The following is a 21,487-nucleotide window of genomic DNA, read 5'->3' as shown; positions in this document are numbered from 1 at the left end:
ACACAAAGGCCTGAATGATGCTTTTTTTTTTTTTTTACGATTGTCACTAGGCATAAGTTTAGAGGGGGCCATGGGGATGACAGGTGACTTGTTCGCTGAGTGGCTTGTCGAGCTTGACAATGACATTGCGAAAATAATAGCAAGGTCCTTCCTGTGTTCAACAACTGGGCGATGCACCATGTGCTGCCTTCCCTCACTGCACTGACCACGCTCTTCTGCCACCAAACGCGACAAGAAACACCAGCACTTGACATGGGCATAATTCATGTGCTCAAGGTGTCTTGTCAGCGGCGCGTCTTCAGTACGTACTAATCGCAACTGACCGACCACGTGCTGTGAAATGATAAGGTCCCGTGGATGTATCTGACTGCGGAAGGCAGCGTTTGGGGACCCAAGAAAAAGTGGCAAGAACGAGGGCAGATGCTGTCTAACACCACGTTATCCGATGCATGTGGATTTGTGGCTACGCGTCGTCAATACGCAGCTGGCCTGACCTGATGTCGCATGGAGATACTTCGTTGGCATGTACGATGATGCCGACATTGGAAAGCCGTACACTAAGGAAATTGCTACTCGAAGTATATGCGAACTCTCGCACTACCAGGAATCTAATGAGGACAATGGCGAGGAGGCCGACATGCCGCCTGCTCCATGAGCGCTTCTACCGCGATTAGTTATGTCGCGTCCATAAGCCAGCTTGTTGGCACCAGGGATATCGGCGGAGAACATGTGACTGCATTTGGGAGCTTGTAAAGTACCGTAATAAGGTCTAGTTGAAATAAGTACGTGGGCATAGAGGGCTTGCACTCTGCGACTTCGGATTTTTGGCTGTAACATGGGAAGTCCACTTACTACGAACCTTGGATACAATGAACGCATTCCGCGCGACCACTACAGCATGGAAACTTCCTGTTCCCAAGCTCTCGCACTGCTGGCACCAGAATAGTCACGCATTTACAGCAGCTCTTTTATCTCGTTAGCCAGCAAACACTGATGTAGCTGATCTGCTTATATATATATATATATACACAGGCAAACTGTGTCAACCATGTCTTACTGTGTCGCCGAAGCACTCGCACAACAGGTGCATTCAGCGCTGCGGGGATGACTGAAGTTTGCGGCTGCAATTCACTTTTTTTTCCCCACTTCCCGCCTATTCCACGCGCTATAGCATACAGAAGTGCACTCTTGCGTAAAAGTAAGCACGCTCAGGGCGTTGCAGCCATTTGGGAGAACTGAGTGCATATCCATTGCATTATTAGGTCAGTCTTTAGCGTGAGGAAACCAACTTTACGAACGATAAAAAGTAAAAAATAATCTCACCAGCTTGTTTACCTTGCTGCAACGCACTGTCAGCATTTAGCGATTCCAGCTAAGCTCCTTTAATCTAAATTTAAGTTTGTTTTAGAAGTTCATGGAGAAGTGTGAACACAAAACAGCCTTTCTGCAAACAGCGCAAGAAGTGAAAGACCACAACTTGTGGGTTGCAGTGGCGGAAATGCGCTATTGCTCACTATTCGCCAGAACTCTCGTGTCGCGGCAGCGTTACAAGATGATCTTTCTTAATCACGCGAAAAATCATAGGATGCCACGTAGCCTCTAGTGCACGGATGTTGTTATAAACCAGTGGCATGCGAAAAGAGGTGGCGAACAACCCAAGCGAATCTTTCCTTCTTGTCGCCCTTAGTTGCCAGAATAGTGGCCACAAAGTTTACCTATGGAAATGAGCGGATAAATATGCTGAGTGAACCGGTTACAGGTTATTGCGCTCGAATACTTTCGGGAATTCCTCCACACTGCCCCAAGTTCTCGTTCCTTTGCTTCTGGGTGTTCACGTCGCCTTCCTTGGGCAGCAGCACCGCGCTTCAGTGTGTACGCCGGCGCTCAGGAGCTGCTGCTGCAGGTCGAGCCTCATATTTCGTTTTGAATCCTTTACGTTGGTGCGTCATGTGCGAAGTTTCTCGTACAGTGAAGAGACAGCCGCGATGTTGCCCTATATAGTCACAGCCGTATGCTATCATACAGCTGTCTACTGCAATATCAGCCCAGTTGACATCTTCCGGTATGATCGGACGAAGTGACGTGTGCTGCTTGCGCGGACATGTGCAGCAATCTTTCGTCCGTTGTGTCAAGAGCCAGGTGTATGCATTCATCAGTGGCGCTTCATTTTGTATGTTACGCGAGTCATTTTACCTCATTTACATAATTGAGGACTCTCATGGGTGAGGTGCAGTGAACACAGCTGCTTCTGGGTATCGAGGCTGGAGAAAATAGGGCTTCGGAGCTTTAGTGCGAAAGCACTCATACGCTTACCAGCATCGACCAAGAATCTCATCACCGTACGTATGTACATACGTACGATCTTGTCCCATTGCCAGCTGCGTGAAAGGTTGCTCGGGGACAGCAACATGAGTCACACCATCCCTATCGGTGGCTGTAATAGAAACAGTCACCTGCCGGTGCGTGGAGCATCTCTTAACCACAGCGCTGGTAGTGGTATGAGGACTCACCGCCATCTGTAAATGCTGAGTAGGGAATGACCACTTCTGCATTTATGGGCATTAACCCAATAAAGATGTCTTCAGGTGGAGGTTCCAATTTTTTCAAATGAAGAATGAACGCCCGTTTTCACACGTCACGCACATAACGACAACGCCGCCACAGCTCCCAGCAACAGCATATCTCGTGCAGCTGTAGCTGTAAATAAAACTGCTTCTCGCTTGTGACACAGGCTGTGCATCACAGTGGTTCCAACTCTAGGGTGCAGGCAGACCGCATCTCTCAGTTCCCGGTGTCATGCCCAACCTAGGAGAAGATTGAAAGCCTTGCAACGGTTCGGTATTCGCAGTAACGCCTTCTCACTAGAGAGTGCAAGCTGCCCGACATGACGTGCGCTGCAGTTGGCGCGATTCTTGCTCAGAATTACGACTGTTGCTATGGCAACGGTAAAACATTAGTTAGAGCTGCCGCCCAAACCCGTGCGTCTCGACGTGAGTTAGTGCCTGGCAGCACACCCGCGGTGTTGATCCAGCGAATTTTCAAGCGCGTTATAATTTTTCTCTTATCCTCCGACGTTGCTTTGGGCCGATCATCATCATCATCAAACTAACTGCGTCCGCTGCAGAAGGAAGACCCCTCCCATTGACCTTCAATTAACCCTGTCCTGTTCCATCTGCGGCCATCTTATCCTCACAAATTCCCAGCCTCCTCCGCGAACCTGACTGTCTGCCACCCCCTGCTACGTTTGGTCTGATACCCCTTTCGAAATGCGCGAGGCTGCTTTGAGCTGGCCCCATGTCAGCATCGGTGCAATACGTCCCCTCTGGATAAAGGGCCAATATGCACCAGTGGCTCAAGAAGATAATCACTTTTTCTAAGCCAGTTTGTTCAAAACTTGCAGTGAATCTGCAGCATGTCTGCAACGTGAATCTGCATCGCGTCAACTGTTGCCCGTCTATTGATCGAGGGCTCGTGGGGGAGGCAGCTGCGTTGATTAGTGTCAGGCGGCGGCTGCAACAACGTGCTCAGGTTGTCAGCACTCGTTGATTTTCCTTAAGTAGGCCGGTATTCGTTCACTAATTCAATACTGTGGATCTTAAATGATCAGATAATGGGGGGGGGGGGGGGGGGGGGGAATACAAAAAGAACTCAAAAGAACGTAATGTACAGAAAAGAGCACACAGCATAATGCAGCATCACGGGAGCACTCCGCTATGATAATAGAAAATGGTTCCACTCGGCCATCGTGCGCGGAAAAAATGAATGTTTAACACATCTCTTCGCACGAAGTAAGGTTATTGAGTCACGGTGATGGTGCCAGTCAGTGTGCCGTGTTACAGATGGTGATAGGATGGTGAAGTATCAATAGCTAGCTCACGGTTAAGAATCGAGCAAAGAAATTCAGGGTGGAGTTTTTCTTTTAACTTCCAGCTGTTCAGCTTCATTAGCTTTTATCAGTTCAGTTCAGGAGTCCTGGTGATGAGTGTTTAGAATAAATAAATCTCACTGCTTCTCTCTGGATTCGTTCACGGTGTTTTATATTAATTTTTCTACAAGGGTCCCACGCAATGCACCCGTACTCGAGTTGCAGCCATTTTAGTGATAGGTGAGCTAGTAGTTTAACGCTGCTCGGTGTTTTTTTTTTTTAGTTTATTCCCGAGGAAGCGAAGTTTACGTAATTCTGATGAATAAATATTTTCGATATGAAGGGTCCAAGGTAAATTATAAGTGAGTGCCACTTCTTAGTTAGTGGCACTCACTAATAGTTAGTTACTTCTGTAAGGGTACTGGGCCTGACTGGCATCTGTGATGGAGTGGAATCGTTTTTGTGGGTAATGCAACGGAAGTTTAATTTCTCAGTTCAGAGCAGTCCCCCCAGTTACTGCACCATCGTAATATATTATTCAATGACACAGTAAGGTCACCTTGATTTCTGAGCGAAGGGGTTTGTCTGTACGAAATGCAGTCATCAGCAAACAACCATCATAGAATTTAACATTATTAATGCAAATAAAAAAGTATCTGAACGAGGTATGTTGGAAGCGACAGGAAGACAGTCTGAGTTCTGATTAGTCACTTACTTAAATATTTTGCGACCGAAAAAATTGATCTCTCTGGAAGTTTGTATATTTAAGCTTTGAAATAAGTTTGTCATCGGATTTTAATAAGCTTGTCTAAGCCGCCGCGGTGGCTCAGTGGTTATGCGTTCGGCTGCTGGCCTTAAAGACGCGGGTTCGATCCCGGCCGCGGCGGTGGAATTTCGATGGAGGCGAAATTCTAGAGGCCCGTGTGCTGTGCGATGTCAGTGCACGTTAAAGAACCCCACGTGGACGAAATTTGCAGAGCTCTTCACTATGGCGTCCCTCATAGCCTCAGTCGCTTTGGGACGTTAAACCCCCATAAACCAAACTTAATAAGCGTGTCTAAGTTCGTAATTTTTCGGTTGTTATTTCTCAAAGGTGTTTCGCGAATTCGTAGCTTGTACTAATTAATATTATCTCCTACAATTTTTAAAGTAGCTGGTGCTTTTCGAACCCTGGCGCTTTGATTTCCATGGACCTTCAGCGCGCATGAACGAAGCTGATGCTTTATGCATTGGAGGGGCACTGGTCCGTGGTGGCACGGGGTCCGGCACGGGGTTTGTCTTCATGGGTTCGGTTTACAGACTATTGCTCTTGCATCGCGGTTAGCCGGTCTCTGGCGAGCTGTGCTCAGAAACATACTGTTCTTGACTCGCATACCCACACGCGTATTATCGCGCTCAGTATGGCGTACAACACGCAATTCTTTGTCGTTGCTGACTTAGCAAGGCAGTGTGACACCGGTGAATCCGGGAAGTTATCCATTTAGGGGCGAATGGAAGCTTAGCCACTGGGTCCTCTGCAGCGTTTCCGCGCGATTCGTGGTTCAGGTATCACGGCATACCCACTCGCATTAGCCATGAGCCGCTGTGCTTTCAGGGTATTGTAGGTCGTACTGAATGCGATCTGTAGTCTCGGAGAAAATTTTACCGGGTGTGGGTTCGCGGGGAAAAAAAAGTCTTCGCGCGGTGAAGGCAAACGAGTTTAGTGAAAAGCCTGGAAGCGTGAGGAAGCACGCATGCTCCGTGTGCTGGAATGAATACCAGTTACTGGGTAACCAGGCAACGCTAAGGCAACTCTAGCCACCGTAGCAATGCAGCAATGCATATCTGTTTTTTCGCGCGCCCTCATCTTGTAAATTTACTCTTTGACTGCAGGTTTCCACGAGAGAAGAAAATGGACTCTCCTTTGTTCTGAGATGTCTAATCTCCTGTTATGGTTGCTGCTGGTGCCTCGCGAAATGTTCGAACACTCGCGCACGTCGTTGTGATGGCCTTAATAAAGAAATGATTCGCGCAGGTGTCGCATACCCCCCCCCCCCCCCCCTTCTTCCATCATCTTCATTGGGACGCGGCGTCGCCCATTCTTATATAACTTTCCAAGTTGCACTGAAGGATCCTGTCAATCTTTCGCCACCCTTAGGATGAAGCGCTGCTCTGGCACAAGCGTCGCGTTTGTTGATTTGCAATGAGCGCCGGCGTGGCGTAGCGCTTCGCTAATCTCTTCGCAGTATTCGTTCGCGCGGGGTAGCCGCCTCTGTTCCGCTTCTTCCGTCCCAGCGCTCGTTTATATTCACCTTTTCTTTTTGTGCTCCAACCGCGATCGTTAGTACGCAGCCGAGGACCGCAGCCGATGCTAATTGAACAAACTCGGCCGCGCACTTTCGCTCGGAGAAGCGACGGCGAGCGAGCGAAAGGGGCGCCGAAGAGTGGTTCGGCGCTGAAGGGCAAAGCGCGCCCTCGGAATCAGCAGCAGTACAGAGCGGCCGAAAAGGGCAGCATCCAGCATGCGCAGCGAGTGATTTCCTTATCCCGGAGAGGCCGTTGTTGGGCTAAGTGGCTGCCGAGCTAACGAGCCATGGTCTCTCACTCTCCTCCAAGGAGGGCCGCGGGATGCGCTGCAACAAACACTCGACGCGGCCGGGAAACAGCGCATTGTTTGCTTCGGCGCCGGCCCGGGGCTCGCCAAGCTTGAAGCCGCGCATATCGCGCCCGACGCCATCCATTCTTCGGCTTCTCGGAGGATCCGCGTTTGTGTACCACGCGCGCCCGCCCCCTCTTGATCCTCCTCCTCCTCATCGTGACGTGGTTCGTGGTCTTCTCCGCGCGCTTTGTATGCAAGGGATCGGCGGTTAGCAGCGCGGGGCGAGCTGTGTCCGCGTCTATAAAGTTGGCCGCGGCTTCTTGCACTTTGCGTTGACTTGGTTTTTAGTTACGCCGGCATCCGATTGCTATCCCACCACGTGTGCATGGTCCCATAGGCATCATCAGTATTGGTTCGGGTGTTGGAGTCTATGTACGGAGTTAAAGCAGCGGTGCACTATAGTGGCACTCGTTTTAGCACGCCGAAGAACCATTTCGACCTCGCGCGGCCAGTGCCTCGCTGGACACCTCGTCCATTTCTTCGTTGCTGTGAGCCAGCTTGCGCACTGCTTCTCGCGCTGTGATGGAGCTGGTTATTGCTTATGCTGTCCGACCGCGGAATCGAATGTGCCGTGGTTTTTCTTTTTCTTTTGCACGGCCCGTTGTCACCGAACGCGATGCTCCTCATTGCGTCAGTATTATAGGGGACGCGGGTTCAATCCCTGACTCGGGGGTCGAATTTCGACGGAGGCGAAATTCTAAAGGCCCGTGTACTGTGCAATGTAAGTGCATGTTTAAGAACCCCAGGTTGTCGAAATTTCTCCAGCTCTTCACTAACTACGGCGTCCCTCATAGCCTGAGTCGCTTTCGGACGTTAAAACTCCCATAAACTCAATTATAGGGTTTTTTTTTTTTTTTACGTACGAGTTCTTTCTTGTCATGCAGAGAGCGTGTCGCGCGAGGGAATTGTGTTCGAGTGCTAGTGACCGACTGTTAGCTTTTAGACGGCGTTCAAGGATTGCTCAGATTTATCCTCTGTCGCACGTGTGTTGCACATCTTCCTTGCGGGTGAACTGTATCGATTTTAAACCTTATGCGCCGTTTTATGTCGTCGTCGTTCTGTAATGCCACACACTCAGTTTATCTACCACCGCTGCTTCTGCGCGTGCCACACGTGCTGATTCTGCAGCTGGTTTTTGCGTATTGTGCGCGCCGGCGGCGTCGTTCGCGGCTCTTCGTGTCTGTGAACGCGGGCCCCTTTGATCGCCGTTAGCCGCACGGTATTCCGCGACGCGCGTCCAACTTCTTGGGCGAAAAACAGCCACCGCAGGCCGGGAAAGAGAGACGAATGGGGAAAAAAGAACAAAGAGATAAGAAGGAAGAACAATTCCGGCCCAAACGGCGAAAAGAAGGGCTTGTTTGCGCTGGTCGTGGGTTGTTGGCCTGGCGCTGGTTTGCGCGCGCCTGAACTCGTTGAGAAATGGTTCCTTGGAGTCACGCGTAATTCGGGCGCTATTAATAACCTGTGTATACGCGCTGCTGCTCGTGTACGGATGCCCCCGTCTCGTCTCGTTTCTGGTTCTCCGTCCTGCTCCTTTACTTCTTTCGCATTTTTTCCCCTCTCCGCGCACTTTACTCTGGGCGCAGCCGCTTGAAGCCCCCGAGGCGCCGGCGTCTTTCTCTCTCGGCGCTCTTGTTTTTGTGCTCCCTTCATTGTCTAGAGAGTGATTGAAGCGATCAGGATTGTTGGTGTTGTTGTCGTTGTGTTTGTCGTTTCGCCTCGAACGAAACGAGAGGAAAGCGAAGAGTAAACGGGGTAAGGAGCCCGGGGCCTCTCTCTCTCGTTTTGCTTCGTGCTGCCAGGACCAGATTTAATGCGCTCTTTCTGTGGCATTTTCTTTTGCCTCCTTGCTGATTAACTCTCCTCGCCTCAACCTTTGTTGCTGTTGTCGTCGCCGTCCTTTTTTTTTTTCTTTCCTTTTCTCCTGGCGAGTTTCATCGTTGTTTCCAGTCATTGTCGGTGCGCGCACTGCCGAGAGCGCTTCGATGAGCGTTCTTTCGAAGTGCGCGCGCATCTCGGAAGTCATTGGCTCGGAACGTTCAGTGAATAAACTCGTCGGGCGTCTGACAAGCCTCTCTCGGCGGCGCTTCGCAGTCGTCAGCTTTCGCTCGAATATTATTGCAGCCTGAGCCCGCGTTGTCATTGTGCAGCCGCGCAAGCGCCGGTCCGGCTCCAGCCATGCAGAGACGTTCTCCGCACTGCTTCGCTTGGAGGGAGGAAGGCCCTGGTGCGCCGGTTGTGTCTGCCGCGTGCACGACGACCGTCGCCCGGAGGTTCGCGCGGAGGGTGCGCTCGGTTTGAATAAAAGCGAAAGGCGGCTGCGATGTCGGTCAGTAAAAGAACGAGTGCGTCAGGCGCGTTGCTCAAGCTGTCGGGAAGCCGCTAGGGGGTGCCAAATGCTCCTCGCGACTTTTATATGTATTTGCCGAAGATTTATTTCAATTAGTGATAAGGCCTCGAGGAACCTTCTAGACGCGACTAACGCACTGTGTTGCGCGAGATAGATAAACACGAGTCATTGAAGACTTCTGGCGTTGGTTGAAACGCTTGCGCTTTTTGCTGGCGCCTTTTGCGTGCCCGGCGAATAATGCGACGTCTGCGCGTGCGCTCGTGCAAGCATACCGTGCAAGTGTTTTTTTGTTGTTGTTTTTCTGAACTCTCGATGAAGTGGCTAACTCGTAGTGTTCGTTCTCTGTTTCCACAGCGCTGGCCTCGCAGAATGCTGCAAACCTTTCTAACCAGGGCACGCCGGTCAAGAAGAGGTAAGTGCCGGCCGTTCCCGTACCTTGTCGACGCTAACGCCTTCTGCGTCGCTCCGCGTTTTATCTGTCGAGCGCCCGGCGCGTGTCCCCCTCTCTCCTTATCGCTATTTGTTTGCCCTTACATGTACTGGCGCTGCGGTAGTGTGTGTAGTTTGTCCGGTTGAGCGGAGGGCCGTGTTTGTATGCTAGCTTGTGTACGCGAAGAGCCTTTCCGCTAATTGCTCTGCGGCACTGGGCCCGTGCTGAGAATGGTGATTAATGCGCAGCCTTTGATGGGAAAAACAGGTATTCTTTCATTGCAACTTCTTTTTAACGCCTGACCGGTTAAAAAAAAAACAGGTCAAAATTCAAATTGTCCCCTTGGCCCGTAGAAGCTCCCCCACTTTCCCCGTTGTCTTTATGTAGCGGTAGAAGACTAGAAGATGACCGAATGGATGGAAAAGAAGCTGAGGGAGGAGGGCTTGTATATCGGGAATTTTTCTAAATTTTTGCCCCTCAGCGCCTCATTTCCCTCTCTTTTTCGCGTACGTGGATACCTTTCTGGGCCCTTTGCACTTTTAATACGGGAGTGAAACGCGTGGCTTATGCATTCGTGTTTTGGGAAGTACGCATCCGTTTCTAATGACTCTGGCTTGACGAGAGCCGACTTGACCGGTGCTGTAAGTCCCGAGAGGATGTTACGAAGTGGATGGCCCAAACATGAAGTATCCGCCGCGGTGGCTCACCGGTTACGGCGCTCGGCTGCTGACCCGGAAGGCGTGGGTTCGATCCTGGCCGTGGCGGTCGAATTTCGATGGAGGCGATATTCTAGAGGCCCGTGTGCTGTGCGATGTCAGTGCACGTTAAAGAACCCCAGGTGGTCGAAATTTCCGGAGACCTTCACTATGGCGCCTCTCATTGCCTGAGTCGCTTTGGGACGTTAAACCCCTCAAAAATAAAAAAAAATCATCAAATCAAACATGAAGTCTGTGAAAGTAGAATAGTCCCCCCCACCCCTTGACTGCAACACATGAACCATCGTGGAAACAGAAGGTGAGACAGCTCTTGAAGACAGTGGAAGTGAACGAATTGTGAAGGGAGTCTGAACAAAACTCTTTGCACCGCACTGATCGGTCAGGGTACGGAAAAAAAACGGCCGTGGCTTAGCTTGGTTAAGCCTGGTGGCACCATCGTAACATCTGGCTGTATGACTGCCTTGGCGAGAGGAGCGGAGCTGTTTTATACAGCTGGTGTGACGTCACTCTGACCGTAGCGCCCCTGGTGAGAGGAGCGGGAGTTATGCCGCCGTTGGTGGCTACCGCCACGCCTCGCGACGGCGTGAGATGGGGCCCCGTTTTTACACAGCTGGTGTGACGTCACACCGACCGTGAGAGGAGCGGGAGTTAGGCCGCCGTTGGTGGCTACCGCCTCGCCTCGCGACGGCGTGAGATGGGGCCCCGTTTTTACACAGCTGGTGTGACGTCACTCTATGTCACGTGGTGTGACGTCACGCTAAAGGTCAATGGTGCCTACCACCGCCTCGCCACGGAACGGGCTGAAGTGCGACCTAAAGTAGTATTGCTTCGCAATAAAAGGAGGGTGTTATGCGACGTCACAAAGAGTAAAGATCTGCTGGGTGAGGAAAGGAGGCGGCGCACTGGGCACAGGAACGCAAAGAGCTGAATTCTAGGCTGGTATTGACCCCAAATTTGACCAGAGCGAGGAAGAGGTGAATCACGCTGCGGTGAACTTCCGTCACCACCAGCCAACGCGCAGGCCGAGTAGTTGGCACTGGCTGCAGAATCGGCTGAACGACGCGCAAGCGCTGCAGACTGGCCAAAATGAGACGGGGGTTTGAGAGAGACAATGCCCAAGCATTGCTTAAAAAGGTCGTAATTTTTCTTTTCCTTTTTTCCTTCATTCGGCCCGATCCAGGGTAGTGATCGCTTGTTGCGAAGGGTGAGGCCCACCATGTTGTCATCGTCACCACCATCTCTTCACGTATATAAGTCGAATAATTTATGGTCAGTGAAACTTGTCATCGCAGGCTCGCTCCGAGGAACAGCTGCAGCTCGCACGCTTTCTTCTCCAGTCACTCCATTCTGGCTACCCTCGAGATGTTTCACGGATGCGTTTGGGAAGGAGCCTACGAAAACCGCATTATAGATAGTAGCACTTCTGAAGCATGGAAGGGCGTGTGGGCACGTTGGCTTGTGACCTTATACAAGCAGTAATATTGAGGTGTGTTAGTCATTTTCAGCGTGCAGTGCCTGTGCAAGAACAGCTGCTGGAAGGGAACAAAGGTATAGTCCCTTGCGCGGAGAATGTTTTCATTGTCCTCGGGCGGGCTTGTCAGGCTCAAGTGCTCTTGCGACTTGTGTATGCTGAGAAAACTACGTATCTGGCAAGCTCTGCGTCCGGAGGCGTTACTACGTGGTATACGCTGCGATATCAAGTCAAACCTTGTTTTCCTGAAAGGATGTGTTCTTTTTTTTTCTGTCGGCAGTTACCAATAAAGCCCATCTTGGAAGGCTGGAGTATAACACCCTGGCGATTGCCTCTCTATGGCACCGACTAGGGTGCCTCGATGCGCGTCTCACTCCGCCGCTCGGTGGAGGGTAGGGACAACCGCGTAGTCTGCTAGGGCGTCTGACATATTTGTGCGCACTCTTCTCATCGCGCTTCGGGAGCGCGCACTGGGGCCGAACGCGCCTCCTTGAATGTAAGTTGTTTTCCTCACAGAGCGACACGTATCAAGATAAATAGAATGCAGATGATTCAAATGATAGTGTCATACTTTTGGCGATGCCAGGGACCTCTGTGGCGGCCTATTATAAGCCAGTTATTCTTCGGGAGCACACGCACAGAAACGATGCTAAAGTGCGGTATTTGGAATGTATTTCCGACATCCAATATTGTACCATATTTTGCGAAACCTGCTTATGTAAACTCGGCGTTTTATCGGGCCTTACAAATAATGACTGATTATTGGAAACGAAAGACACCGTAACTACATGTCGCCTTTTAGGAGGACACATCAACCGCGCCGTGGGTGAAGCAGAAAAGTAGGGAGAGAGAGAGAAGTGCGTTGTGAAGTGCTTCGGAACAATTTCTACCACCTGGGAATATTTAATGTTCGCCGACAGCACACAGCAGCATTTTGCGTTTTGCCTCCATCGAAACTTTTGACTACCCCGGTTTAGTAGTCGAGCGACTGCAGCGGGACGGCGTTGAACAGCATTTTCTTCACCTGCCAAAAAAAAAAAAATTTGCTGGAAGCGCAGCTGCTTTTTTAATAACTCCCAATCAAACGAACAATTCAAGCCTCCTTTGCTTCCTGTGCCAAAAAGTTCGCGTCGCGTTAACAGAATATTCATTTTTTTTCATTACGGCAAACCACTTATGTGGAAATCACTGAAAGAATGCTTAAAAAGGATAGTGCAGTGATAAAAAGCTTTGCGACACCGCTCCATCAATTTATTACAATATGCGAAAAATATGCAAATGCTCTAGAAAAAAAACGGGCGATTTCAGGGTGGTGTGCGCGTAAAAAAATTTATTCACCCGTGAAATAAGACAATTTGCTTTATTGGAGCCATCATATTGTATACCTAAAAGAGGTCTCCTTCTAATGACAAAAAAAAAGGATGCGCATTGTGTACGAAGAAAAAATTCTGATTGGCACATTTAGAGGGAATGGCACAAAAATTCACAAAAATATCAAATATATTCAATCAGAAAATAAGAGAATTAAAAATCTGATATTCACTTTAAGCCTTACTATGTCATAAACGTGTATTCAAAGTGACAACTCTTCATTCTAAGCTTTCCGGTGAGTAAAAGAAAAACACACAAAACAATTGCTCGCGCGAAGCGCTTTTGGAAAAAAACTCGATCCGCTATACTTCTGGTGACATGGAATCGTTTAGAACATGCCCCCTCAGTCCCTTCATCGAGGCTCGGAAAGCGGCGAATCTCCTCGGCAACGGCCTAAACTCAAGTTACAGACCTGTCGATGTTCCGGGCTGCGGAATCTTGAGAGCACCGCCGTTGTTGAGCAGGGTCTGTGCAAAACGAGGGCACCACCTTGGACGTCATGCTCGCTTCGCGCTGACACGTTTCGCAGGGAGTTTAAAGATACTCCCTCACACGACTGAAGAAGAAAAAAAACGAATCCGAAGCTGCAGTACAGTTGTTTTGCAGCATGCCTGTTGGTGCTACTTGTCCAGACGCGGCCCAGGCCGCGCAGAATAATCCATTTTGCGCCATCGTTCAAACTGAACGATCTGAATGGTCGTGGTAAGGAAAGAGTTGAAACGAAAGTTCGATACCCTAGCTCTGCGATGGTTGGGCGGTTGCGGCGTTCAGTTTGGGAGCACGTGCTCGCTGTTTCGACTTGCAGCCGCGTGCCAGTACGGGCGAAATGCGAAAACGCCCGTGTATTCCCTAGAGTCCGATGCATGTGAAGGAGCAGCCGGTCTTCGAAATCGAGAACTGCATTAATTCGACGAGGCGGCAAGCTCAGCGGTCGCCTTGGTGGATGCAACATGGCGGCGCGCATGCTTGGCCGTTGCTTCGCTCTGCCGCTGTTTCTTGGCCTACTTCATCACGGCGCGGACTGGGCCGTCGTGTGCAGCGTCGATGCGCCGTTTAGATAGGCGCGTGTTTTGTGCGCCGAGCGATCCATGGGGCCTGTGGGTGTCAACCTGTCGCCTGTGGAACTTCAGCTTTTGCTCCCGCCTTGGCCTCCAGCTGAGCGATTGCTCAGTTAGGCTTGCGCGTCGGGAATGGGACGAGTGTGAGGTTTGGCGTCTTTTCAATACTTCGAGCCCCGGCATTTGAGCTGTAACCGCTACTGGGGTGGTGCGTGTCGCGTATAAAGTTGGAAGGGGAAAAAAAAAAGCGGCTCAATAAATGTTCCCCAAAAATTCTGAGGCTTTTCGGCGGACGAACAATCCCTCCTGAGTGGGGCGATGGGAGGGAGGCATGGCGGAAGGAGGGGGTGTAGCCCTCCCCGCCCCATTCCTGTGGCCGCGCCACTGTTTTGGGAACTGCTGCACGGAATTGGCGCGGTGCCGTTTTGGAAGCGGGTCGTACCGGCGCGGTGGTGTCACATCCGCTTAGGCTTTTCGCGTGTGTGGGCCGCGGCTGCTAACCTCTAGGCGCCACCATTCTTTTTCGCCCGCCTTCGCTTGTGGCTGCGTGAGCTTACGTGGTCGTTCTTTATTTTTTCTTCCACCCATGGTTGCTCTTCGTCGGCGGCGCTCCCTGCTGCGAGCAGGGAGGAAATTTCTTCCCCTCGGGTGCGTTTAATTTCTCAGGCCGCTGGTCGCGCAGATTGAGGCTGCCGCTTCGTCGGCTCCGGTTTTTTCCGATTGGTCAACGTCGCCGCCTCTCCTGGGCGCGCAAGCGCCTTCAGGAATCGCCGCCGCGAAAAACCTTTCGCGGTGAGTCTTGCGGAGGTGCTGCGGCGTGCGGGCTTTAACGCTTTTCCGCTCGCGGTTAGCTCTCCGCTTAAACTACTTCTTTCTTTCTTTCGATTCACCGGTGTTTTTGTTCTTTTTTTTTTGAATAAATGTTTTTCCCGTCGCGAGGGCTTCCGAGGCGTGCGCCCCCATTCATCCACCTCTCCCCTCTCTTTCGGGTATTTTGCGTAGAAACGCTTCTGTTGCGGGTTCGCTCGGCTGGTTGGCAGTTTTCGCGTTTACACCGAGGCTCCGCGCGATTCCGAGCCTCTAATGCGCCAAGTGCGCGCTGTTTTAAAGCCGGATTCAAATGGCCGACGTCTGTGCGGCGCAGGCTGCGAAGTGTTCTTGGAGAGAGGATAAACCCCTGGTGTAGCGGCAGAGGGCTTCGCCTCGGTTGTTTTTTGCTCCGCGTAAACAGCGTGAGGTCTTCGTTGCCATTCGGCGTTTGTAGCGACTTGCGCGCGTCTCTGACCGTGCACAGCGCGCGAGAAATCGGCTCTGGCAAGCTAAGCAAGCCACCATGGAGTGTGCTCAATAAGTTTTGCCTCCTGATATGTAACTGAAAGACGTTGCATTGAAGCGGGAAGTCAGGGAGTTCCTTTTCTTCGAAACCACATCACTTTTTGGTATAGTACCCACCAGCGGCGACGCGCTTCCACCTGACACCAGCGGTGCTTCTACACCTTGCAACCTGGATGTCGCGCCGTCTCGGCTGCTTCCCAAATTGAAGGAGCAACTCTAAAGTGCGCGCCTCGCGTGCTCCTGCGAAATATGACTTTCCAGACTTTCATTTGAATGCAACGTCTTTCAAATTCGCCAGTTAATAAAAATTCAGAAAGCCAAAACTTGTTGAACACTCCTCGTAAAACGAATCGTAGCTTCATTGTTTGGCTTGTGCGGAAAATGTGTTTTTATTTTGCAACTGCCGGCGTAGCCATTTCCGCTTGGTGGGCTTCTTTTGTTGTTGTTGTTGCTGCTGCTGCGAGGCGGCTTCTCTTATATTTCGAGCCTAAATTGCGGGACAACATCGAAATTGCTTCATCATTTGGGGCAGTCAGGCAGGTTTCTTCCTCCCTCATCTATTTTGTTTTCCTCTCCTCCCGATTCAGCCAGGCCACACCAAACATTCCGATTACACTGTGCCTAATTTATTCACATCTATTCACAACTGCGGTGACACCACTCTGCCGTCGGAATGCGGCCTCTCGTCTCGGCATCCGCGACCCGTCTGTCGAGTCCTTCTTGGTCGTCTCACCTCTCTTCCCGGTCCTTCTTTCCATCTTGCTCTCTCTCGTCCTTGCTTCCCCGCTGCTCCCTGGGAAGGCATCTTGAGCTGGTTCCCATCGTTACGGGGGCGGCGCGCCGACCTTGGTTTTATCGGATGATGCCCCCGCAACTGCTGTTCGGGGGTGGGGGGGTCTCTGATTTATTGAGATTTAATGATCTTTTGCGACATGTGAGGCAGCATGTCAAGGGAAAATAAAAAATGAAATAACCGGGAAAGACCACACAGCCACATACATCGGGAGGAATTATTCAGCATCATTGATTAAGAGACTAGGTTAACCGTGCAAACGCGGGAACGAGGAAGAACGAAAAAAGAAAGGCTGTCAGAAAAATCGCAAGATGTTTGTTGACTGTAGCGTTGGTGTAATATATAAGATGGCGACGTCATGCGGCCACTTTTACATCGGTGAGACGGGGCACTGCATCAACGTGAGCGTGCCAAAGGTGTCGAGAACAAGTCACGCAGAAACCATCTAGCCATGCACTGCTGAGCGCGAAAATTGCGAAGCGACTTTGAATCCGACGCTATCATCGACAGGTGTAAAGATGAGACCTCGAGGCTCATTTCCGAGGCCTGCAATATACACAAAACAAATTACGCGTGCATCAGCGGCCCGTCGATAGCTCTTTTCCCACAAGAATTTGCATTTCTTAAATAATCATATTTACGTCATATGCTCTCTCACATGTCTCAATCATATACCCAGTCAGCGCAAGTCTCGTTCACTTTTGTATCCTCTTAGCGCTGTTACACCCTTTACGTAAACATGTACCAACCAGCCCGTATCAGGTCTCTCATTCATTCAGATCACTCGTATCAATGCGACTTCGCTTTGAAGAAATTTGAACATTTCTCTTGCTGACCCGAAAGGTTCGATGATCCCAGTCGCATTTCGGTGGAGGCGAAATGCCAGAGGCCCGTGTGCTGCGCGATGACACTACACGTTAAGGAACCCCAGGCGGTCAAAATTATCCGTAGACCTCCACTATACGAAGTCCCTCACAGCCTGAAGAGCTTTAGGAAGTTAAACCCCATAAAAAAAAAAAGAAAACCCTTCTCTAAGTTCACATTAACAGTGCGTAGGATCTGCACATAACGTCTCGCATTCACGCACCTTTTACGAACTTGGTTGCTGCTCGACACGCCTCGAAGGAAACACGTTTTCCGTATGCCGTGCTTTGTGTGCTGCGTATAGGTGCTGCCAACTTAGATGAGACGTTCGAACCACGTTTTTTTAAAAAGCGCACAAGTGGTGCGTATACCGTCCCCACTTTATGCGGATCTTATTGCCGAGCGCGCTGCTTGCACACACACAAAAATGTCGCGAGTACACAGCGTTTCGCATACATGCTTGTGTGCTATGCTAGCTAGCCCAATTTGTAGAGCCGACGGCAGCTGAGCCCCTTGTCTTCAGTTTCACTTCGTTAATTTTCTTGGTGCGTGCGGTTTCGACAAAGTATAGAAGTAAATCGACGCTTCTCTGTGCCTCGGCCTGATCGATGGGCGGCCCTGTCTCCCCGGTATTTAGTTAATAATAGTAATAATAATTGGTTTTTTGAGGGGGAAAGGAAATGGCGCAGTATCTGTCTCATATATCGTTGGACACCTGAACCGCGCCGTATGGGAAGGGATAAGGGAGGGAGTGAAAGAAGAAAGGAAGAAATAGGTGCCGTAGTGGAGTGCTCCGGAATAATTTCGACCACATGGGGATCTTTAACGTGCGCTGACATCGCACAGCACACGGGCGCCTTAGCGTTTTTCCTCCATAAAAACGCAGCCGCCGCGGTCGGGTTCGAACCCGGGAACTCCGGATCAGTAGTCGAGCGCCCTAACCACTCAGCCACCGCGGCGGGTCCGGTGTTTAGTTCTTTTCGCTTTTTTCTGCGAAGCAGCGTCAACATCAGCTGCCACTGAAGGTGATAAGCACGCAGCTACGGGGGTGCATCTCCTTCTGTGTTGCCCCATCACTTCACAGTGCACTGTGCGCTGTTTTTCTCTCGCCGGCTGACGCAGTACATTGTGAAGTAAGTTATACAGGTACTGACATCCGGAGCTGTTCTCGCGCATGCAAGCTGTTCTCCTGTATACGGCTAGCCGCGACAGTCTCAGCGGGGCTGAAGCGTAGATGGCGCCTCTTCCTATGGCGCGACTTGCATTCAGTGGAGCATTTATTGCATTCTTTGTTGTTGTTGTTTTTTTTGTATTTATCCTTGAATGTCGCTTCGCCACTGCGCGCAGCCGCGCACGCGTAAAAACGCCGTTGATTTGCGTCCGGCCATCGCGAAAACTCGTCGAATGTGCTCGCTGTGGCGCCCCGTGCGTGGTTGTCGATTTCTGGCGTCGCTGGCCTGGCACTCTTTTCTGCCTCGTGTCCGCTCTCTCCGGTACGCGTGTACTTCGTGTCGCTATTTTTCGGCACTTTCGCTCTCGAGGCTCGAACTGCTTGCGTTTTTCCCCCTCTCTCTTTCTTCTTTCAAGTTTTATTTTCGGCGGCCTACGAGTTGGGAAAGAAAATGCGCTTGAAAGTTTTCCCGCGCATACATGTGGCTGTGCTTGTGCATCGTGGCTGCAGTTTGCAACGGATATAGGACGCAGGAAGTCCGAACATAACCGGAGGAATATACCGCGTGGGTCCCGTACCATATTTCCTTTCCATTTATTTTTTTTTTCTGCGCTGGTAGGCACGGTCATTCCTCTTCGGCGTGTTTATTGAAGCGCGCACCGTCCGCAAGCTTGTCTGGGCAACGCGCGAACTTGGCGGGTGTCGTTCGAAAATTGTCGCGTCGGACTGGCAGCAGTGCGCGCTTACGTGGCTTCGTCCCACGTATTCCCAGAAGTCGGCGATAATATAACCGAACGCGAGAAAGAGAAAAGCAAAACGAAGGCGAAAAGGAAGAGAGGGAGGAGCGGAGATATGGCATTGGTGGATGCGTAGTGAGCCGCGTCCGAACGCATTGCACGCGTGGCGCCTGCGTGCCCGCTGTCGCAATCCCGTCGCTGTGTCCTCCTCGAGCGTGCCGCGTGGCGTTCTGCGTATGTATAGCGCGCCGTGGTTCGCCGGAGATGCCGCCGGATGAGATGGCAAGGCAGAGCGGAGATCGTTCGTGTGACGGTGCCTGTGGTCTTTTCATTTCTTTTTGTTATTATTTTACCCCCTTTTTCTCCCAGGCGTGCGCCCACGCGGTTTCTCGTTCGATGGCCGTTAGTGGCGGCAGCTTGCGTACACGTAAGAAGTTGGTGGTGGCGGGGGGTCGCGGGTTGTCGTCCTCGCAGGAATAAGCTCCGAGCAACGGATGAAGCCGACTGGCGCCTGTTGTAGCTCACCTTTCTCTTATGTCGTTGTTTGCGTTGCTGCGGGATAGTGCAGGGTCCAGAGCTTGCGTGTTGTTTGGCCAGGGCGTGGACGTATGTGGCTGCAGGCTGCAGCGAGTGAGAAAAAAAGTGCGCGCTGTGCGAATAGCACGAAAAGCCGAATTCATCTGGCAAATATGTAATGAAAGAACCCAAGAAAGGAGGAAAGATAACTGCATGAATAAAAGAATGGTACGCACGGTGAAGTGCGACCTGAAAGTTATCGGTTTTTGCGTACCAAAGCTGTTCGTGCGTGCACTGTCAGACGCGCCGTAGTGACAACGTTGTGGATTAGTTCCGATCACCTAAATCCCTGCACACAGGGGTGTTTTTGCTCTTCGCCTCACTGGAAATATGGGCACGCCGCGGCCTATTTAGTGGAACTTGAACCACGTTGTAAAAATATATTTAGGTGTTGATTCTCCGCCCGTCGGAGCCACTAGATCTTTTTCGCCATTCCTCGTGCTTCTTTTGAACGCCGACAGACGGCGCCACGCGATGTAGGCTTGTGAAGTCGCCGAGCTGCGGCGGCTGTACTGCAGGCGCTAAGGAATCGTTCGGTGCCGCGCCGTGTACCTGATGTTGTTTAAGTGCTGCAAGGTACAGGATTGAAACTGCTGCTGTCGACACCGAGTCATTTTACGCTACTTTGTGTTCTGCTTGCTGGGACTGCATGAATGGGCGCAGCAGCAGCGACCCTGTGGTCCTTCGGAGCTCGTTATCGAAATACGTTCATTCCAAGGTTTTTTTTTTTTGTTCATCCGCATGACTGCTGAGAGCATAGTTAATTATACCGCTTAAATGTAAGGGGTCTGCCACAACGCGCACGTGCCTACGCGTATATCCATGCTTGAGCAGTGTAATAGACACTTTTAGTTGGGCGTACGCAGTAAGCTTCCGTACGCATCGCTCACTGCGTTGCGTTCGCTGTAAATAGTGTAAACACGACACTTTTAGTTGGCCGTGCCATAGCGGCCATCAGGAGCGCGCGTAAACAGTAGCGCCATCTAGTGACAAGGTATCAAAGCACATCAACGCTACGTTAAAGAAATTTTCATTAGTGATTACTAAAATCTAGGGTGGGTGCACTGCGAGTCTTTTTTTTTGTTGTTTCAAGACGAAAAACTACGCAAATAGAAGAAAATGTAACTATTGTCTAAAAGCTAGAGAACTGCTTCGCCAGGTGTCGTTGCTATGAGGAAAACATTAGGTAATTAGGTCGACGACTAGAATACGGGGTAATGGAAGTTAACAGGGACGTGTACGAGGTCAGCTCCCACCCTTTTGCACAGGATGGCATTCACTACAGTGGTGCCACTGGTAAGAAGGTAGGGAGTAGGATAGGCCGCCAGGCAACAGCTTTTTGTGGGGGGACCCAGAGCTCTGAGAGAACCAGTGTAGACAAGGAAGAAGCAAGGTCAAAGAAACGATGGAACCATAGGAGAAGAAATAGACACAAGCGCCAGGGCCATGTTAATTCAGATATAGGTTACATTAACATGCAAGGTGGCAGGAATAAGCTGAAATGGGAGGAAATAGAGGAACAGTGAAGGCAGGAGGAATTAATGGTATATCGTTTAGTGGAAACACATCTTAGAGACATGGAGCAACCACTCTGTCGGGTCCCAGATTACGCATGGCAATATTGCAATAGAACAGAGGGCAGCAGAAAGGGGGGTGGAATTGGGACATTCATTCATAAAAGTATGAATTTTCAAATGGTTAAGCTGGGATGCAAGGAACATTTATGGCTAAAAGGAAAACTAGCAGGCACTCCTTGGCTTTGTGTACTGATATGCTTGGGTATCGGGACCGAGGTCTTCACCGCATGACGATGAACTCTGCACACGACAGAGGGAAACCTTCAGGAGGGTTGGTAAACTTGAAGGTTTATTTACATATTTACAAGAGACGCAGGGAGACCAAAAGTCAGAGAGGAAGTGTTGTGAAACCAGCCAAATCGCGGCTTAAATACAGTGGATATTCCCTAGGCACCTAGCTAGGGAAACCGGTGGCTGATCAAGCGTCCAATGGGCTTCATAGTCTCGTCCCTAACCCCGTGACCCCTCCGCCCCCACAAACACGTGCACAGGCGATGAGGAATCCTGGCGCCTTGAGGTCCTGGAATTGTTTCCG

The 21,487-nt window shown here is 50.8% G+C and overlaps 1 protein-coding gene across 5 annotated transcripts in view; it reads left to right on the top strand.

The window, feature by feature from the left end:
- LOC144114798 (maternal embryonic leucine zipper kinase-like) overlaps positions 1-21,487 on the top strand; it is a 130,872-nt gene that overhangs the window by 49,674 nt on the left and 59,711 nt on the right. For all 5 annotated transcript variants that reach the window (XM_077648760.1, XM_077648763.1, XM_077648764.1 and 2 more), the window contains one exon: positions 9,208-9,265. In XM_077648760.1, the coding sequence (XP_077504886.1) occupies positions 9,208-9,265 (58 nt within the window). The remainder of the gene's footprint in view (positions 1-9,207; positions 9,266-21,487) is intronic.

The sequence above is a fragment of the Amblyomma americanum genome, chromosome 1 (genome assembly GCF_052857255.1).
Source record: "Amblyomma americanum isolate KBUSLIRL-KWMA chromosome 1, ASM5285725v1, whole genome shotgun sequence".
NCBI lineage: Eukaryota > Metazoa > Arthropoda > Arachnida > Ixodida > Ixodidae > Amblyomma > Amblyomma americanum.
Note: the sequence above shows the minus strand (reverse complement) of the source record. Positions and strands in the feature narration are given on the sequence as shown.